The sequence below is a fragment of the Lissotriton helveticus genome, chromosome 1_2, assembly GCF_964261635.1.
Source record: "Lissotriton helveticus chromosome 1_2, aLisHel1.1, whole genome shotgun sequence".
Taxonomy (NCBI): domain Eukaryota; kingdom Metazoa; phylum Chordata; class Amphibia; order Caudata; family Salamandridae; genus Lissotriton; species Lissotriton helveticus.
Window position 1 is genome coordinate 39576525 of NC_136058.1, and position 19552 is coordinate 39596076.

Genomic DNA, 19552 nt, shown 5'->3' on the forward strand with positions numbered 1-19552 from the left:
TTCCTGCACTGTGTGGCAGGCACCTTATGGTGCCTCCCACATGATGCAGGGATGTTTACAAACATCCATTTTACAATGGCAGCTTGTGCTGATGGCCTTTTCCACCCACTGCACAAGCTGCTAATATAAAATGGATGTTTCCAACTACCCATTCTAATACTGAGGTAGGAACTGCTGACCTAAGGTCGGGCGGTTCCAGACTGCTACGGTGTCGGGTGGACTTAATTCTGACCCAACACCGTACTGAGCTCCTTTACAACTAACTTCTAAACGTACGTCCTATATCTCCCCTACCTTCAAAACCCTTAATAATGTACTTACCTGTTCCAACTAACAGCAACACCTTACGACAACCTGGTTCTAGGAAAATAGACTAAAAATAACACAAATAGATTACAAAATAGAAGGTAGTGGTAAAAGAAAATGGGTGCTGAATAATGACTATCTCCCCATAGAAATGAATAGAATATATTGTAAAAATGTTGATTAAATGTAAAAAATTATTTAACATGTTAACCATATCAAACAATGTAATACAAAATGACAAAATTGTAAAGTATAAATTAAATATTAGTATAAAATACATACCTTTAATCTATACTAAAAATATAAAAAAAGAAAGTTGAAAATATGTATAAAAAAAGTTAAACAATACCAATGTATATGAATTTCCATAAATCAGTAGATTTGTAGAGCGCTTCTTGTCACCCCTAAGGGTATCCTGATGCTGGCAAGGTCCAGTTGATTAGCCAAATAGTTAGACCTTCAGGGAATTTCGGAACTCTGAACGAGATGGGGAGGTCCGTAGATTAAAGGGTTGCTTGTTCCATGTCTTTGCTGCTAGCCAGGGGAAGGAGCGATCTGCACATCTGCTACTTTGGATGGGTGAGGGTTAGAGAAAGGGATGTGGGCGGAGGTGACCGGTGGGCTGTTGGAAGTTCGGGCGGTGGTTCAAGTAGGCAGGTCTGCAGTTGTGTAGGGCCTTGTATGCATGGGTCAGGAGCTTAAGCTGGCATGTTTTCTATAGAGGGAGCCAGTGGAGTTCCTGAGGTAGGGGTTATGTGGGATTTATTCAGGGAGATCCAGGATGAGTCTGGCTGAGGCTTCTTGTATGGTCTGTAGTCAGAGGAGGAGGTGAGCTGTGATCCATGCATAGAGAGCTTTGCCATAGTGCAATCGGCTAGAGATGAGGGCTGGGTGATGGTGTGTCTTAAACTTTGGGGTAGCCATCTGAATATCTCACAAAGAAGCAGAAGTGTAAGATAGAGTTGACCTGAGTTGCCATGGTTAGCTTGTTGTCCAGAATGATACCTAGGTTCCTAGCATGGCCAGTGGGGGTAGGAGTAGGTCCGAGTTCTGAGGGCCATCAGGATGCATACCATGGGGAGCTATTATTTCGGAAAATCAGTACCTCTGTCTTGTCTGAGTTGTGCTTCAGGCAGTTGTCCTTCATCTATTTGGCGATGTCAGTCATGCAGTTGTGTAAGTTGGTCTTGGTGGTGTCTTTGGAGAGGGAGAGGATGAGTTGTGTGTTGTCGGTGTAGGATATGATGTTGAGTCCGTGAGTTTTGCCGATGCTTGCCAGAAGTGTCATATTGGTGCTGAAGAAGGTGGGGCTGAGTGAGAATCCTTGGGAGTACTTCACAGATTATTTCTTTGGCTTCAGAGGTGAAGGGGGAAGGCAGACTTTTTGCTTTCTTCTGGTGAAGTAAGAGGTGATCCATCTGAAAGGGGCTCCTTGAATGCCTATGTTGTGCAGCTTTGTGATGAGTGTGTGGTCGGAGACTGTATTGAATGCTACAAAAGGTTTAGTACGATCCGAGCCGCAGTCTCTCCCTGGCCAAGTAGGGCTTGGATTTTGTTGGTAGCCGCAATGAGGGCTGTCTAGGTGCTGTGGTTGCTCTGGATTCCGGATTGCAAGGAGTACAGTAGAAGATTCCATTCCAGATGTGAGGAGAGTTGTTGTTTAATGGCTTTTTTGTCTGGCAACCAGAGCAGGGCGATCTGTTGGTAGTTGTTGAGGATATGCGATATTCTAAAATAATATAAGTTACATGTTTTTCTATTAATTAAAAATAATTTAAAAAGTGTTATTTACTTTAACTTTATAGAATTGCTTTTTTATTTGAAGTATATATGATTAAAAAAATTTAAATATACAATAAATAAAAACGAAAACCATAAATAAAAAACAAAAAATGCGTGACACCATATTTTTACAAAAAATGTAATTAATAATAATATTGGTTACAGACATACAACTAATTTTTATATTGCTAATCATCACAATAATAATAAAATAGCACAATACATTGATACTAAAGACAACATTTTTTTTAATAAATGGTTATGAATAAAATTAAATTATAACACTCAAACATAAATCTTTTTAAGAAGTTGTTATATGAAAAAGGGTTGACATTTACTATTCCTACTCAAATCTAACCATATTGGTAGCAGGTGTTGGATACTAAATAGGTGACATTTACTATTCCCACTCCAATCTAAAGCAATAAAGGGAAGGTGTTGGACACTTAAGGTGTCATTTACTATTCCTTCTCCAATCTAACCATATTGGGGGTATGTGTTGGATACTAAAGGGATGAAATGCACCATTCTCACAAAAATTTTAGCCTATTTGAAGAATGTGGTGGATGCTAAAGAGATGAAATGTACAATATCCACTCCAAAATAAAACATTTTACACAAGATAAAGCAAATTAAATATTTTCCATAGACAATCAATACTCCATAATCACACATATTGTTTAATTAACTTTAAAGTTATCTAAAAACAAACAAATCTATCCTACAAACCTTTAAATACATATTAACATTTAAATATGTAAAATCATTTTTGGTGACTATTAAAAATGTGTATACTGTTGAAAATATTTAGAACCATTCATATACTTTAAAACCATAAAACAAAATTAACAATCATTCAGTAAAAAAATATTTTGGTAAGCTTATTAATTTTAAAAAAGTCAAAAATATTTTTTATTAAAATTACATTTTTAAATCTAAAAACATTAACATTTTAATGCAATATTACATATTTTATAATAAAAAAATTGTTTAATTCCATTAACATATATGTAATTAACATCAAATTAAAATAAATACTTGCTGCCCCCTGTGTCTCCCTTCCTCTGTGTGCTCTGGCCATTGTGGGAGACGGGCTCTGCGCTCCCCTGGCCTGCGGCCACAGCAAAGATCAACGCCGAAGTCTTTATCTGGAATCGCAGCTGAGGAGGTCCTAGGATCCCCTGGATGTGCTGCCGACCTTGGACCCAGCTTGCCGTGGACACCGACATCCTGGTCTGTTAACCCCCCACCTCATGTGAGTGAGGAGGTGTGTGCGTGGAGGTGTGGACCTCTGAGAGGGGGGTTGGCTGTCGGTTGCGCGGCAGGGGGAACTGGTGCGTGGAGCCCTAGGCTTGTCCCGGGCCTCACCACCCCCCCTCCCTTCACCCTTGGAGCCTCGGAGGATTGGTGGTGCCTCGACTGCCTTCTCGAGCAGTGGTGCTTTGGCTTCCCGGCAGGGGCTCTACTCTCTCCTACGCCAGGGGAGGGCTGGCGCTGGCTGGGCCTGATCTTCTGGTCCGCTGCCCCTACCTGAGGTGGGGGCCCTGGGCCCAGGCCGCTGCCTGGTGCTTTCGATCGGCCGCATGGCTCGGGCGGCGGGGGGGGTCCTGGTTGTGGGCTCCACCACTAGATCCTGTTGTCTGGAGCCGTGTTGCCCTGCTTCTGCTTCTGGGGTTAACCCCTGGCCTACATCCTTGGTGATCCGACGACCCAGGAGCTGGTCTGTGGTCCGCTGCGGCCCCGAGTCTCCTGCTTCATCCTCTTGCCTTGCTTCCCGGCCGGCCAGACTGCTCCCAGGGAACTGTTGCCCCCTTCTCATACCGCCTGGAGGTCATAATGGTCCGGGATAAAATACCCAAGACCGCCGGCGTGTTCAATGCTGTGTTATCTCTTCGTTTTCGGTGGGGTAATCTCCTCTCTGGTTTTTTGATTCTGTCTGTCTGTCCTCGTTGCAAACGCTGAAGTGCATTACGTGATGTGCGTCAGCATTTGCAATGAGGACAGACAGACAGAATCAAAAAAACGTAGAGGAGATTACCCCACCGAAAACGAAGCGATAACACAGCATCGAACACGCGAGTACCGAGGCAGCGATGCCGTAATCCAGAACACGATGGATTTGCAGCCTTGAGAAGCTCTGAGTGCGAATTACAACATACCGCAGTGCAATTCCTTGCTGGAAAAGCGATTTTTCAAACCAAAGAACGGCTCGAGAGTCCCTGCTCTCCTTTGAACTGTAGACAGCAGTATTGGATAAAAAAAGATATACAGCAAAGGCCACCTCCAGTCCATGTCCTGAGGAGAACCCCAAAATAGAATCAGGGTTCGAAACGCGTTGACTCTGTGCTGGAACATGAATTGTATTGGGCGCTACAGGAATGTAGTCTAGGATAAAATCTCCCCTGCAATTAGACCTTTATTAAAACAGTTTCCAGCGCAGTTAACAAGCAGGCCTGTATGAACTAGTGATTGGCCGCTTGTTTGTATATATGTTATTAGGACTGGTGCCCCAGAAATGAAATTAATGGAGGCATCCCTATCCCTCCCCTACTTTGTATATGGTGTCTACATGAATGTTTTTCATTTATGATTGTTTGTAATGTGTTTTTGTATTGACGGTGTAAAAAGTCTTGATAATTGTGTTTTGCTTTTGGACACATTTAAATGTTTCAAAAATATGTAAATAAGTAAAAATGACTGAAATGAAAAGTTTCCCCGCTTAGGATTATTGGCTAGGTGTGGAGTAAAAATGTGAAATGCATCTATCTGACCATCCTTGTTGTTTAAACAAATTAAAGTTGTCTAGGCCAGATAGTAACCAGACCCAAGCCTTTTCTGTTTCCACTCTCCGAGGGACTAGACACTGTCTCCGACACCTGCACCTTGCCCTTGCGAATCGACACCTGCTGACCCCTTACTTATCCCTTCTCCTTATCGACTTTGAGAAGGCTTTCGACTATGTGGACTGGAGCTACTTGGACGCGGTGTTGGACCAGATGGGCTTTGGCATTCCTTTTCACAAGCTGGTGCGGCTACTATATCACCGCCCCTGGGCGCAGGTCCCCGTTAAAGGCGCGCTGTCCAGCCCCTTCCCCATTGGTCGGGGTATGCGGCAGGGCTGCCCTCTTTCCCCCATCCTTTTTTCTCTAGCCATGGAGCCGTTTGCTTGCCTTGTCCGCAATGACCGCTCCCTGACTGGCTGGAGGTGGCCCGGCCTAGCGGAAGAGGATAAAATTGAGTTATACATGGACGACGTGCTGTTGTTCTTGGCTGACCCTGCTCGTTCGGGACCGCGCTGCCTTTGGGCACTGGCCATCTTTGAACAAGCGTCCGGCCTGCGGCTGAACCTGTCCAAGTCCGTCCAGGTCCCCCTGCATCTCACACGTGAGTGCTTTGATTGGCAGTCGTCGATTCCACTTCGGCGGCTGTCTTTCAAGTTCTTGCGGATTTGGATTTCCCTTCTCCCTGACCTCGCATGGGAGCTCAATGTTACCCCACTGGTTCAGCTGATCCGCGTGACCTCCTTAAGCGGCGCACACTGCCACTGAACCCTTTGGGCACATCTCCCTATATAAAATGATTATCCTCCCCCATTTTTTGTATATGCTCCAGAACACACACCTCTCCTTTGCTAGATCCTGGTACCGGGACATGGATGACATGGCAACGGAATTTCTTTGGGGAGGTCGGAGGTCCAGGCTGGCCCTGGCCCAATGCCGTATCCCGCCTTTTGATGGAGGACTCGGAATGACAAACCTCTACCTCGACTTGTCTACTCACGATCCACGATCGGTTTAATGGCGACTGGTCTGAGCCGGCGTACCGCTTGGAGCTACACATCTTGGGCTTTTCCTCTATCCAGCGGATGCTTTATGGGGCTACAGTTCCTCGTGCTCTTCCCGAGGTCACACGAGGAGCATTCTTGGCTTGGCATGCATCATTACGACATACTCAATGGGCGGGCAGGCTGACTCGCTAAAATCCCCTGTGGTGTGGCACCAGGCTTTGGGAAGTCACCTCCCTGTCAGGGTTCTGGCAATGGGACCTCATCAGAGTAACATTGTTGGGGGACGTCTGGAGCGGTACACATATTAGATCCTTCCAGGATTTACAGACTAGGCACTCCCTCCATCCCTCGCAATTCTTTTGCTACTTACAGTTGCGCCACGCCCTTCATTCCCATATTCCATATGGCACGTCCCTGCCCGAATATAGCATGCCCAAGGCACAAGTCCTGACCGGGGATATGGGGAAGGGTGGAGTCTCTCGGATTTACCGCTCACTTACCAACAATACCCCTAACTCACTTTCCCTGCTCGGAGAGAAGTGGGAGGGCTGGCTTGGGGCTCTGGAGGACGAGGATTGGAGGGACGCCCTGATGGCCCCTAGGACAATTGCGGTATAAGCAAGACTGCGACTGGTCCAAGTTTATTTTTTGCACGCCATCTATCTTACACCCCTGCGTCTCCACCGCGCTGGGCTTCGGCCCGATGCTGACTGCCCCCGCTGCTCCCACCCCCACCCTGACTTTTACCATATGGTATGGCTATGTACTGCGATTCAGGGGTATTGGGACTCGTTAACACAAGACCTGACAGGAGTCCTGGGTAGGGAGTTACCCCTTGATCCCATACGTGTTCTGCTGGGCGTCACCGACGGACTGGATAGCTCCAGGGCTGAGAAGCTCTTCCTCAATACTGCACTGGTGGTTGCCAAGGGGGACATTGCCGCTCATTGGTTGGACACTGCCCCTCCCACTTTAAGGTGCTGGCGCCGTGGGGTGGATTGGTATGCTGCGCAGGAGCACCTCCTATACGTAGCCAGGGGGTGCCCCGAGAAATTTCGTCGCATGTGGGGAAAATGGGTTGGAGCACTCGACGATTGAGATGAAATGGTGCGCTCCCCAGGTGCACGTGGATATGTTCTTCTTGGTTTCTTTATGTGATCTTGATGTCATTGCGAGGTGTTTTTTACCTATCCAGCTAATGTGCTATGTTGCTCTAAATGGTGCTGGTTGTTGTCAAATTCAAAACTCAATAAAATTGATTGTCAAAAAAAAATAACATTATTTTAAAAAAACTCCCCACCTTTAGCCCCTAAAAACCATTATCCTGCTACTACCAAAAAAAGTAACAATTTATATACATTAATACAACTAAAAAACAAATTTAAAAAAATTCATAATGAAAAATTATCTAACTAAAAACACAAATACACAACAAATACACTTACAAATGATATGGCATACAACGATATTCTGTACATCAATATTTTTTTCCATATTAAAAACAACACTACAAATTATATTTTTACTTTCCATTTGCCTGTCCATTACATTTTTCATATGCCAATATTCTTGGCACAATATTTTTGTATGACAATATTTTTTCTGATATTTTGTCCAAAGAATCTCCTATCACTTGTTGACTTTATGCTTCTCTTTCACCTTGTGCAGCGCTCTGCTGTCTTTTGGCTAGATTTGTGCAATAGAAATACCATTTACATATAAACATGCATACATCCGTAAAAAAAATGAAAAGAAATGAAAAGCAGGTACAGTGCTACTCCAAAGAATTGAACATGGGTTGGAAAACACTCAGAGATTCACACAAATTTCTCAATAGGGGGCTTCTCTGAGGAACCCACCAAAACTTTAATTAGAAAAAAAACAAACACAAAGTCAAAATATTCAAAGCTATGTCCCGCATTACAAAAAAGAAAGACCACACAAAAAATACTCCCAAAAGATTTTTGAGATAGTGAAACAGCTCACATTCCCTAAATCAGACAGAATCATCAATATCTCCAAAGAAAATTGTGTTGAACACAAGGTGAAAATTATAGTACTATTCCACACACACCCAATGAAATCAAAGAACTACAATGCCTACACTCCAAAAACTATGGATACTTGGATCTCGAAAGTATTGCTCAATACCACAGAAAAAAAACCAGAACATTTCTCATGCTTCACTGAACCCATTCCTACCTGAACTTACACGTAAATTAATTTCTCTGTTATTTCATATTACATCTACCTGGGCAATGTCTTTGTCCCAAGTTTCAGTCCCAGAATATCTCGCCTTTACCTAAAATAATCAGAATGCACTGTGCAGATCTGAATAATGTTTACTCTTCAATCATCCCTTCTAAAGAACTTAATTGAGAAGAAGCTAAAAAGATATGGCCAGTGCAATGACATACTTGTAAAGTACCTGTCATGCTTCGTGTCAGGATATAGCACTTGATTGAAATCTTAACTATAGCTGATGATGGTTTCCTCATCCAAGGTGAAGGTGAATATGGCCTTCTTATCCTTCTCAATTTATCAGTTGCTATAATTACACTCTTGAAAATTATGGTAGAAAGAATTGTTCTGAATGACAACATTCTTAGTTGATTCTCATCGCGGGTGAAAACTGTTCTCAATACTCAGAAAACATAGCCAACTTCCTCTTTGACTTCATGACCTCCCAACAAAAGGGTCTCCAAACATCCTATTTTCTTTCCTAACCTGTTCCACTTTACTATGAAGCATCTGGCTGCTGATCTCAAACTCACATTCAGGTAGATGGCATCCTACTTTATTTGGAAATTTCCTTCCCTAAGATGTTGAATTCATGGATGAAATGATTGGAGACTCATGTTCAGGCAGATGGCATCCTACTTTAGTTGGAAATTTCCTTCCCTAAGATGTTGAATTCATGGATAAAATGCTTGGGGACCTGCAAGCTTGAGTGTTACTTCACCACCTAAAGAACAACCTACTTAAAATAATATTTCCTCCTTTGTACCCACCTAATGTCCCTGTCCCGATTGAAAAGCTTAAACTCAAAACACTAAATTGTAGGCCTTCTATTATAAAAAAACAAATCTTAAACTTTTAGCCTGCAAGCTCTCATCAATACAATAGCATATGGGGCAATTTGAGCATTTTCTCCTCCATGGAATAAAATATTTTATCCAAGATCTAGATTTCAAGCTATTAGTGCAATCTTTGATCTTGTCAGGAATTGACCATAATCTCCCAGTATCTATGAATTCCCAAACTTCATCTACCTTCCCTAAGAGCTGCCCTACCTTGAGCTGCAAGGCTAGCCACAGACAAAAGAATGGTCAACCACAAAGCAGCATATTCAAACTAGGTTGAGTCACACACAAACTTAGGCCCTCATTACAATGGCGGTCGGTGGGACCACTGACCATCATTGTATTGGGAAGGTGACTGTCCAACAATGAGTCGGCAGTCCCACCTGCCATATTAGAATAAGAACCATGGTGCAAGGAGTTGTAAAGTGCCTTTCTGTATTGCGGCTTGTGCTGCAGTCCAGGAAAAAGGGCTACAGAACAAGCCTCAGTAGAAAAAGGCACTTTGTGCACCCCCATGCACCATGTGCCAAACACCATGTGGGAGCCCTGCCCCCCAAAGTGCCTTTCTGTCTGGCTTTCATGGCGGTGGGACTTCCATGAAAAGGCAGTCGAAAAGTGACATCCTAATCCATACGGAGGTGCCTGAGCATGCACTGGCTCCATTGTAGGGATAGGAGTCCAACCACCACCCAATGGGATCTTGGATTCTTTAGGTGGTGGCAGTCCTACCCCTGACCTCTGCATTCCGACCACCATTTCTGTAAATTGGCAGTCTGACCAATGCCCAGGATGTCAGGTGGACCACCATCAATGACCTGTCACCGAATTGCCCCCCTATGTTTTTTGAGAACTCCAAAAAAAACTCACCTATAAACTCACCGTCTCTGGCAGTGAACATATCCTTTACAGTAAAGACTCCCTTCTGTTAGAAACAAAAGGATTTGAGAAGGTGAAAGTACTAAAACAACCAGTCTTAGGAAAGGCACTGTGAATGTGAAATTCCTACACAATGGATATTTTCATCCTATGCCTGTTTTTAGAGGGCTGAAATGTTTATTTCAGTGCCTCTGCCAGCTCTGAAAGACCTGTGCTCCATTTTGTAGTTTTCTGAAATGGGTTGTGTATATGAAAATGTTTGATACTATGTTTCAGATTGTTTGATCCCACTAGATGCTATTCACTGTCATATTCTATTTACGCAATGTAACTTAATTGTATTATATGTTATATTGCACTATTTTAAATATATTACAGATTATATCATGTTCTTCACTGTGTGTATGAAATTTCACCTATAGAAAGTTATTTAACCTTCCCTCCCCCAGTTATTGTCCATACATTATAAAACTCCAAATAAATAAAATAATAAAGAAAGAAATATACCTCTGGGTATCCTTGCAATTAAGGAGTCGGACTCTGGCAAAACGGTGGCTATGTGATACTGGTGCTCATCCATTGAATATTGTTGGCATTCTTAGCTCTACTGTGATGTGATGGTAATAAGAGGAGATTTAAGCAAAGCCTCTTCATGAGTAACTGTAGTGTGTGTATGTACTAGATAAAGTAACACATTAATGTTTGTGGTCCACATGTCCATTTACTAAAATGTAAAAAAGTTGGTATTTGACAAAACTAGAATTTCATGAACATTCTAAAGTTATATTCGGAAATGTAACTTATTTTATTTGAGAGCAAACATTGTTTTTTTCAGAAACATAAATTCTGAGATTTGGGGGACAAATTGGTAGCATGTTAAAATATATTAAATTACGCTATGTCGAAGAAAAGTAGTTTAGGAGATCTATTATTAATGCAGTTTCATTAATATCAGAGAACACGTGCTTCTATATCTCCTCTTACATGAACATTGTGGAGGAAATTTTCCATCTAAATTCATAAAGCTGGCCTGAGACTGTAAGACTTGTATAACCTGTCAGGGCTTGTAAGAAATGTGTAGCCTAAATGATAGCTTTGCTGTCCGCGCCTGCTCGATCTCTCTAGGTTTGCCAATGCAACTTGAGATCATGAGATCTGTACAACCTAATTTTTCCAGCATGTCCAGCCAAAATAAATTCTCATTCATAACCTATGACTGAGATTCGACTGGAAAGTTGCATCACAGAAACTAAACCTCAAGAACCTAGAAAGAGGGCATGCAGTATTTAATAATACCACATTGAGGTGCACAGTGCGTTATAGATGCACTTTGAAGTGATTGGTGAATGTTCCCCCCAATTTGTTTTTGTTATTGTTCCAGTCTTCTCTTTTAATCTGACATAGAAGCGGATTTTCAGAATCATGAGTGATAACAAAAAACCAAGGATGATGGACTAAATGCAGCACTTTTCATGTATTTATTTATTTAGTACAGTATCGCCTATATTTCATGTATGTGAGGTTAAAAATGCTGCCCAACATTTTCGCGTAGTTTAACCTTCAAAAACATAAATGACGAAGTAATCTCCTTGTCCTACCTCTCTACTGAGTTTACATTACAAAACCATTGTTACAGCTTTCATATATCTTTGCATACCTTCATTTGAAGACCCACTTGTCACTGTATATATTAAGAAAAACATGGCCTTTAACGTTTGTAAAGCATAGATTACACTTACTTCAGGACAAGCGTTCCACCCTCTCATGAGCAATGATGATATGGGTTTTGGAATTGAATACCCAATCGGCGGGCGGATATGGTGATATGCCATGTCAGCAGCTGCTGCAGCTAGATAGAAAAGGATAAGACATGATGCATTTGTGTTAGAAGAAATAGACATAGCAGAAATTCTTGTTTTAAAAGCCACCTACATTCTCAAGCTTCTCTCTTTTATGTCTGGAACGTCTTCTTAACACTGGAGAAAAGTATTACAACTTTGAGCAAATAAGGTAGACTCGGCTCGGGTAGTGGTGCTCACTTACAATAAAAGTCCAACAACTGGGTAGTCAAAAACGTAAAAAACAGGGGGAATAGATAAGTTGAATCCACTTGCTACAGATATTATAACCATTTTATTGTATGTTACTTTAAAAAAAAATGTCTGTAGTTCTGATTGGGATAACATGCTGAGCGATTCCTAATTACGGGCAATGAACTAAAGCTCCGCAAAAAATAAACTACTGCCATAAAGGTCGGCTTTCTACTAATAACTGTAAACAGAGAACAGCTGATAAACAACATCCCCTTTCACTGTTTAAGCACAGTTCAAAGGATGCTTCGTTGTCTGACTTTCATACTGTTTGCCTTGCTCTGGCAGTGGGCTTTGTTGACTTCGCAACTCAACTGTGATTGCTGTGTACATTAACATCATTGCGAGTTAAAAAAAAAGATACAATTTTCTAATAAAGTTTAATTAGCTGCAGATGCGCACACGTGCTAGGACTATAATTCTACGTTTTCATGTGTGCGTAATGGTTTCTTGTTTGTGACTACTTAAGAGCACTAAAACACCACAGGCATTAAAACGAGTCTATACATTTATTAGTTTAATAATGAGTTGCCATGTTAGTGGCAGGCTCATTTCCAGAGACTAAAAAATATGCATAAATACTAATAAATCATGTTAAAATTAAGGTAAAAAAAATGATGGATAAATACAAATGGGAATTCTAAAAAATAAATATAAAGCCAGAAGTTCTAATTCATGCTCCACAATATCAGTTTACACCAAGCCATCATGAAGACCTTTAAAATCATGTAGAATTTGAACTGTGGTCTTATCCGCAAAAGCGCAATACAACCAGATGTTGGGTATCCACATAAAGGTGGGAACAGCAGGGCCACTGGACACTGCGCGCCATCAGAACTAGTCCCCAGGAACCAGAGTGGACAAACTTTGATCAGTTCTCTGTGTTTGTGGAATTAAACAGATCACTTGGATTCCTTTTTCTGACAACGCATCTTCTACAGCAGACCACCCCACCCTCATGGCTTGAATGCCAAAAGCAACAATACAATATGGGACAGCCTAATTGGTTGGCACTTGTTGGCTGCTCCAGAAGCCCATGTGTTCAGCGTGGCAGATACAATGCTCCAAGGAAGAAACAGACTACATTCAGGAAAGAGGGGCATATTTGTCTCTTGGGTAAAATGTCTCCCCCATCCTTAGTTTTAGAATTATTTACATCAAGTGCATTTCCCAAATGTACCTTGAAGGACTGGTTCATTTGTGTGACAAGGCTGTTTCTTCAACATTGCCTCTGTGTTTATCTAAAGCTCTGGGGATCATCTTGTGAACAGCCTTTCAGCTCTACAGCACAATATGCAGATATAAAAGATAAAAACAGAGAACATTCTTACCTACACATACAACTTCCTTACTTCGAACAACACATAAAAGCACATAAAAATACCAGACAAACCACTGACAAAAGCACCTCCAAATGAACAATACGAAATCTACAAAAAATAAGGTATCCGTGTTAGCGACTTGAAAATGTATAATGTATGTTTTTCATTTTATTTGAAATTAGATGAGATTGTCTTCTTGTAAATCATTATTCAAGGCATTAATGATTTATATCTTTACTATCACATTGTTTTTCTTTCCTAAGAATGAACGATAGGCCTTGTGCATGCAGCTGTAACGCTTTCTAAGCCATATCCACACTGACATGTTATCTGAGGACATGTCCCTCCCTATTGAACAAATCACATCCATTTGATTTGGTTAGTAGGTGCCTTCATTTTAATAAAATTTTCCGGATTAGAGGTTGTCCAAAGGACCAGCCCTCCACCACTTCACGGATGATAATAAAGTAGTTATTTACCGAGATGTACATCAGCTCCCTGATGATGACTCAGAGATAACTTGCATTCAGAAAGTAGAACCAATATTATTTTGTTGTGTGATTTTGGGCCAAGTTCTATCCCCTGAGTTGAATGGCCAGGCACCCCCCACAAATAGCGAAGGGGCGCTATTAGTTGCTCCATGGACACAAGTCATGGTGTGGAGTCCCTTGTCTGTTGTGCCACGGAGTGAAGGATGACCTTGACGTCATCAAGAGGTGCCAGGGACGGGAGCAACATTTAAGGCTTCTAGAGGTGGGGGATCAGCTCCTTTTCTCTCCACCACACACACTCAGCTACAGTAAGGCTTCATGTGTATTAACTGAATGCACAGTTCTGGCAGAGTAAACTTGCATCTCCAAAATACATTGTTGGATAGCTGAAACTTCCACCAGAATATCCGGACCGTGTAGTAACTATGCCTTGAATTCATTTTTACCTTTACTTTTTTGTTTTACTTTCTCTTGAACTTCTTTTGCTGTTATTGAGAATTTGTGCACTCTCACAATATTATACAATGCCACAAGCATGTGCTCTGGCCGTAAAATGGTACTGATAAAATTGGAATCACCAAAAGATCTATATAACATTCCTGTAAGGCCTTGGTAGATGGTGCAGGTATTGCACCAGTGGCATGGAAATTTAATGTCATGTGCGGACTGCATTGATGTGTATATAAACCTCCCAGATATATGACCAACATATATGGCTTATATAAAGTTGAGGGATTCACACCTAATTTTTAACTTTTCATCCGACTTTCTCTCTTTATTTAATTTTAGCGTGCAGATTGGTATGTGGCATGCCCAAATGCCACCAGGTACGACCGTGGTAATTACAAATGGGACACATTCATGCCCCAGCCAAATGCATAGCTTAATGCCGTCCTTGCGACATTCAGAACTCTGACAGTTTATTCCAAATCTTCATTTTCTAAACTTTTTCAGAAAGGTAGCGATAGTGCGCAGCATAAGAACGTGAAAATTGGAGATAGCTTGAGGATTTTTTGCGATTATGTTAAACAAAAGATTTTGTTATAAACATCATGAGTTGGAGGCTGTACACGTTTTTACATACAAGCGGATAATTGAATGTTTACAGACAAATAGAAAAAAGCGGGACGAGATGGTTTTAGATAATGGAGTGACTTGAACGCATACTGCTGACCTGCAAGGTTGGGATAAAGTGGGGGGTAAGGTCGATGTACCAAGTCCATCATGACTTGTAATAATGAACCAGGCGTGGTGGTAACCATGATGTAGAGGTGGTAATAGAATACTCAATTATTATTTTGATAAAAACCTGCGAGAAGTTGTTCTTTTTTAATGCACATTGGAGAATGGATGATTAATTGGCATATGTTTTATTGTTGTTTCTAGTGACCCCCAAAGAAGGGCGCTGCGTCGCCCGAAATGCATTGGGTTTTTTATGAATTAAACACCGCTTGAGATGAGCCCGGCATTAATCGTATTTATTCAAGAGGTCCGGATGGGCACAGTGTAAATATAAGAAAATTGAAAAAAAGCATACATTCCACTTGTGGATTCCTAAGCAAGAGACTGAGAAAATGTGTTAAAGAGGAGAGAATGAAAAAGTTTAGAAAATGAAGATTTGGAAGCAACATATATGGCTGGCATTTAGGAGAATGACTGTGTTCTGGTTAGGCTGCAGTTTAACAGTAACACGTGTTGGGACAGGAATGTTTTCTGCTCTGTGTGCCCGAACTGCATATACCTCCGATCCTGGTTTTTCAATTTCTGGTCATGACATAGACTTACCCCGTGTAGGCCCAGTTTTTGGGGATGATAGCTTGTGGCCCTTGTTCTGTACCAGGATGCATACACCAAGGGAACTGTCATAGCAGCAGAGCACCATCGTCCTTGTCACTGGTTTCACACATGGAGAGCAGTGGTGGCAATGTACCATGGTTCAGGAACGATAGTGACAGGCTTTCTTACCTATGAGACATGAAGGTGCACTTACAGGCCCATTCATCTAAATTGTCACTGGTTACGATGAATCTGAAATCCTAAACGCCGACATCCTATGTGTTGTACATGTGCTTGTGTGCTAGGATTGATAGTATACCATACATGAGAGATACAGGTCTGCAAGTTCCATTCTGAGTCCACAGCCAGAGCCACTTAAAATATGGAGGAGAGTTTGCTTTCTACATACATCATATGTCTATTTTATCTCCTAGATTTGAGGGGAGAACTCTAGACATTATAGTGAGGAAAGAGGATAAAGGCTTTCTTTAGAAGTGTCAGACTCTTCCTGATACATTAGGCTTTAAAAGTAATTTCTGTGAGGAGGGGTCATAAATAGCTGGGTGCAGCTCTCTTCCATCCCTTTGTACTAGAAATTGTCCTGCTAGATAGAGTAACAGTGCAGATATAGGCAAGTCTGTAAGGTGGCCTGGCCAGACAGACACATGAAAGGAGAAATGAGCCAAACTGGGTCCCCGAAAGCAGAACTGGAATATACATCCTGCATTTGTGAAATCAGTATAAAGCAGGAACCAAATTCCATTGTTGCTCATTGTTGAGTTTTCTTCTACTGTGGAGGTGGTCAGCTAGGTTCTCAGCAACTACTAAGCTGCCAAGGGTTTTTGTTGCACTGACAGTCAACTCACTAGAGGGAAGGGAACATTGACTGGAGTCTGTTCTAAAGGAAGAATTACTAGACTTATCTGGGTGTCAAGATATCCTGTCTTTGATCCAGGGAAAGAAGTGCCAACTCCGAAGGAGGAACTGATCAAAGACGTTTCTAATATAACTGACCCAGGTGTATGGTACTTCCGAAAAAGGCCTACTAGGTAAATGCTCTAAAGAAATTGTGGTAGTGTTGGAGGGGCAGTTCGATCGTCATCATTTATCACTACCAAGGCGGAATAAATATGCAAAAGAGGTTAATGCAATATGCTACCTCACCTACCCCTACAGTGGAAAAAGTAATCAAACACTTACAAAGGTGCACAGAACCAAAAATTCAACCCCTTTCAGCATCCAATGGAAAACATTTCCAAACGTAGATTGTATGTAATGCTTCAGCACCCTTATTCAATAAACCATATTACTCATTTTTCAAAATAGTTCAATACAAAACGTATGATATTTCTCACACTTCTCACATACAACTTATGTAGCCGGCTACTGTACATAGTAATTTTATCGAGATTATTAAGAGAAGAAGAATATAAATTTTTTTAAGAGAAGAAGTGTATGAATATGAATATCACACTATTTTTGTAGCCGGCTACTGTTGACACTAATTTAATGGGGATTACTAAAAGAAGAAGAATATGAATAAAGAATTTTCCTCAAAAAATACTCACTGGAGGTTGTGAATTACATAAATTATGTGTGGAATATCATGACTTCCGTGTTGAATCATTTTGAATAATGAGTAACATGGTTTATTGACTAAGGGTGTTGAGCAATTACAATTATAACTACCAAGGCACCTGAAACTGTGTGCCAGTGCGGTAGGCCCGATTGAAGCTGAGATAACCACCTGCTGGTGGCCTGTGTGCCTTACAGTTGGACTACATGACAGCAGCAGTGTCAAAGTGCACCGGGACAAGTCGTGAAGTACAAGTGGCTAGAGAGGTGCCACTGGGGTGCCTTGTAAAGGATTGAGGCCGTTGTCCCAAGGCCTTGTATGCTGAAGTTAGTGCCTACAACTGGGTGAGAGACTGAATGGGTCTAGGCCTGACAGGCTGGGTGAACAAATGGGGGTTGAGGGCGAAATCATGAGCTTTACCCATACCTCAAACTCTGAACCTGGGGCAGCAACCCAGAGACCCACGAAGGGACACATGGAGTGGTAAGTTATTAATTTTCAGAGGCCCCTGAATGCACAAATACTCACATACATGAATTAGGTAACCGTGCATTATTGAATGTGTAGTGGACTTCTATGTTTTATTTGTAATAAACATGTCTTTTCAACAAAAAGATGCACATTTAATAATGATCTTTTTGTGCTACTGAGGAAGGTGGAATTGATTTCAGAACCTGAGGACTCCCACACTAACCTCCCTGAGAAGCCAATGACTAATCGCCCTTACTACTGCTGAGAGTGAAGTGCGGAAAAAGTGGTACTTGGCCCATCTTGCAGAGCCATAGTAAGACTGAACCACAGACAAAAGGCAAAATGTCTCAACTGTCACAATTGTGCCTCAGCAGTCCTTGACTGCTCTGTGGCCTCCTGGAGGGGGTCTGATAACATGACTAGGGAAAGTGCTATGCCATGTGAGGAAAATCTATTTTCTATATCAATAAGCTCTCAAGACAGGGTGTTTAATATTGTGTTGCCTCACAGTGCATGTGATTACAATATGCATCTTCGTTTGAGAAAGGCAGAAAATGTCATTCAAACGTATTTTCTCGCTAGTTTAAAAGTCTGATTTAATGGTGATAGCAGATTTTTTTATAATTTTATTAGAAAAAAGCATTTTTAAAAATGTACTTTGGGCTGCTTGTGCCAGAACTGGTTTGAAATTGTTTCTACTATTCATCATACCTCAGGAAGTTTACAAGGGAATGGACAACTATTTTCTAAGGACTGTGTTTTTTTTTGCCTAACCAGATTGCACATATCAAGTTGGTAGTGACTGTTAGACCTGTCAGCATTAGGGTGGTCTTCCCCCAAACATATGGCATACTTACCTCGATTTTTGTGCTGAAATTAGTTTTTGTTGACCTTAGGAGTCAGTGCACTTTAGTACTACTAACTAGTGCTAACATGCTTGTGCTCATTCTCCTAAACATGGTTACATTGGCATATTTAGTGTACTTATAAGTCCCTTGCATAGTAGTATACCATATACCCAGGGAGTGTATATTAAATGCTACTAGTCGGCCTGCAGCACATGTTGTGCCACCCACTTAAGTAGCCTCTTAAAACATGTCCTAGGTCTGCAATTGCAGCCTGAATGCAGCTTTAAACTGCCAATTTGATTTGGCTTAAACCCCTTGCCAAGCCTTAAACTCCCCTTTTTGGCATATAAGTCATACCTAAGGTAGGTCCTAGGTAGCCCACATGAAAGGGTGCATTGTAATCAAAAGGTTGGACATGTCCTGGTAGTGAAAAACGTTTACATTTGATTTTCACTGCTTTGAGGCCCAGCTGACTCACAGGATAACATTGTGTTGCAATATTACATTTAACAAGTGCTAACATTTGATTGAGGGCAGATCAGCTATTCACTGTTGGTATTTATGAAATTGTAATTAAAAATGCTCTTTAATGTCAAGGTCGGATTTTTAAATACAATTTGAAAAATGCCACTTTGAGAAAGTTGACATTCTCATGCGCTTAGCCATTTGGTGACTGCAGCCTCTCCTGGGTCCAATGACTGGGTTACTGGCAGTTAGGCTCTCATGAATTCCTCCCAGAAAGTCACACAGTAGAGGGATTAGGAGTGCCTGAATGGGCCATCTGCTGGCAGTATGGTGGGACTCAGCTGGGTACAGCCTCACTTGCAACTGAATAGGCTGTGTCTGCTTTCACACAAACAGCTTGTCACATCCCCTTTGTCACTGCAGCCAGTTTGGATCCCGGGCAGAGGAGTCAGAAAATTCCCAGCACTTCAAAGAGAAACTTCCAGACACTTCTCCCAACTTCAAAGGAGACACCAGATATAAAAACAGCATCCTCAGACCCACTCTTCAGTTAACTCTCTGGACCTGTGGAAGGACTCTCAGAGGACTGTCTGCTGTTGTGGCCTGCTGTGTATTCTGGGATCACTTCTTTGCAGTGTGGAGCCTGCCTTGAACCCTCAGAGGCTAGGCCTGCTGTTTG

The 19552-nt window shown here is 41.7% G+C and overlaps 1 protein-coding gene across 2 annotated transcripts in view; it reads right to left on the reverse strand.

The window, feature by feature from the left end:
• Nucleotides 1-19552, reverse strand: part of TNNI3K (TNNI3 interacting kinase) — a 2668544-nt gene that overhangs the window by 469133 nt on the left and 2179859 nt on the right. For both annotated transcript variants that reach the window (XM_078668672.1, XM_078668665.1), the window contains one exon: nucleotides 11574-11683. In XM_078668672.1, coding sequence (XP_078524798.1) covers nucleotides 11574-11683 — 110 coding nt within the window. The remainder of the gene's footprint in view (nucleotides 1-11573; nucleotides 11684-19552) is intronic.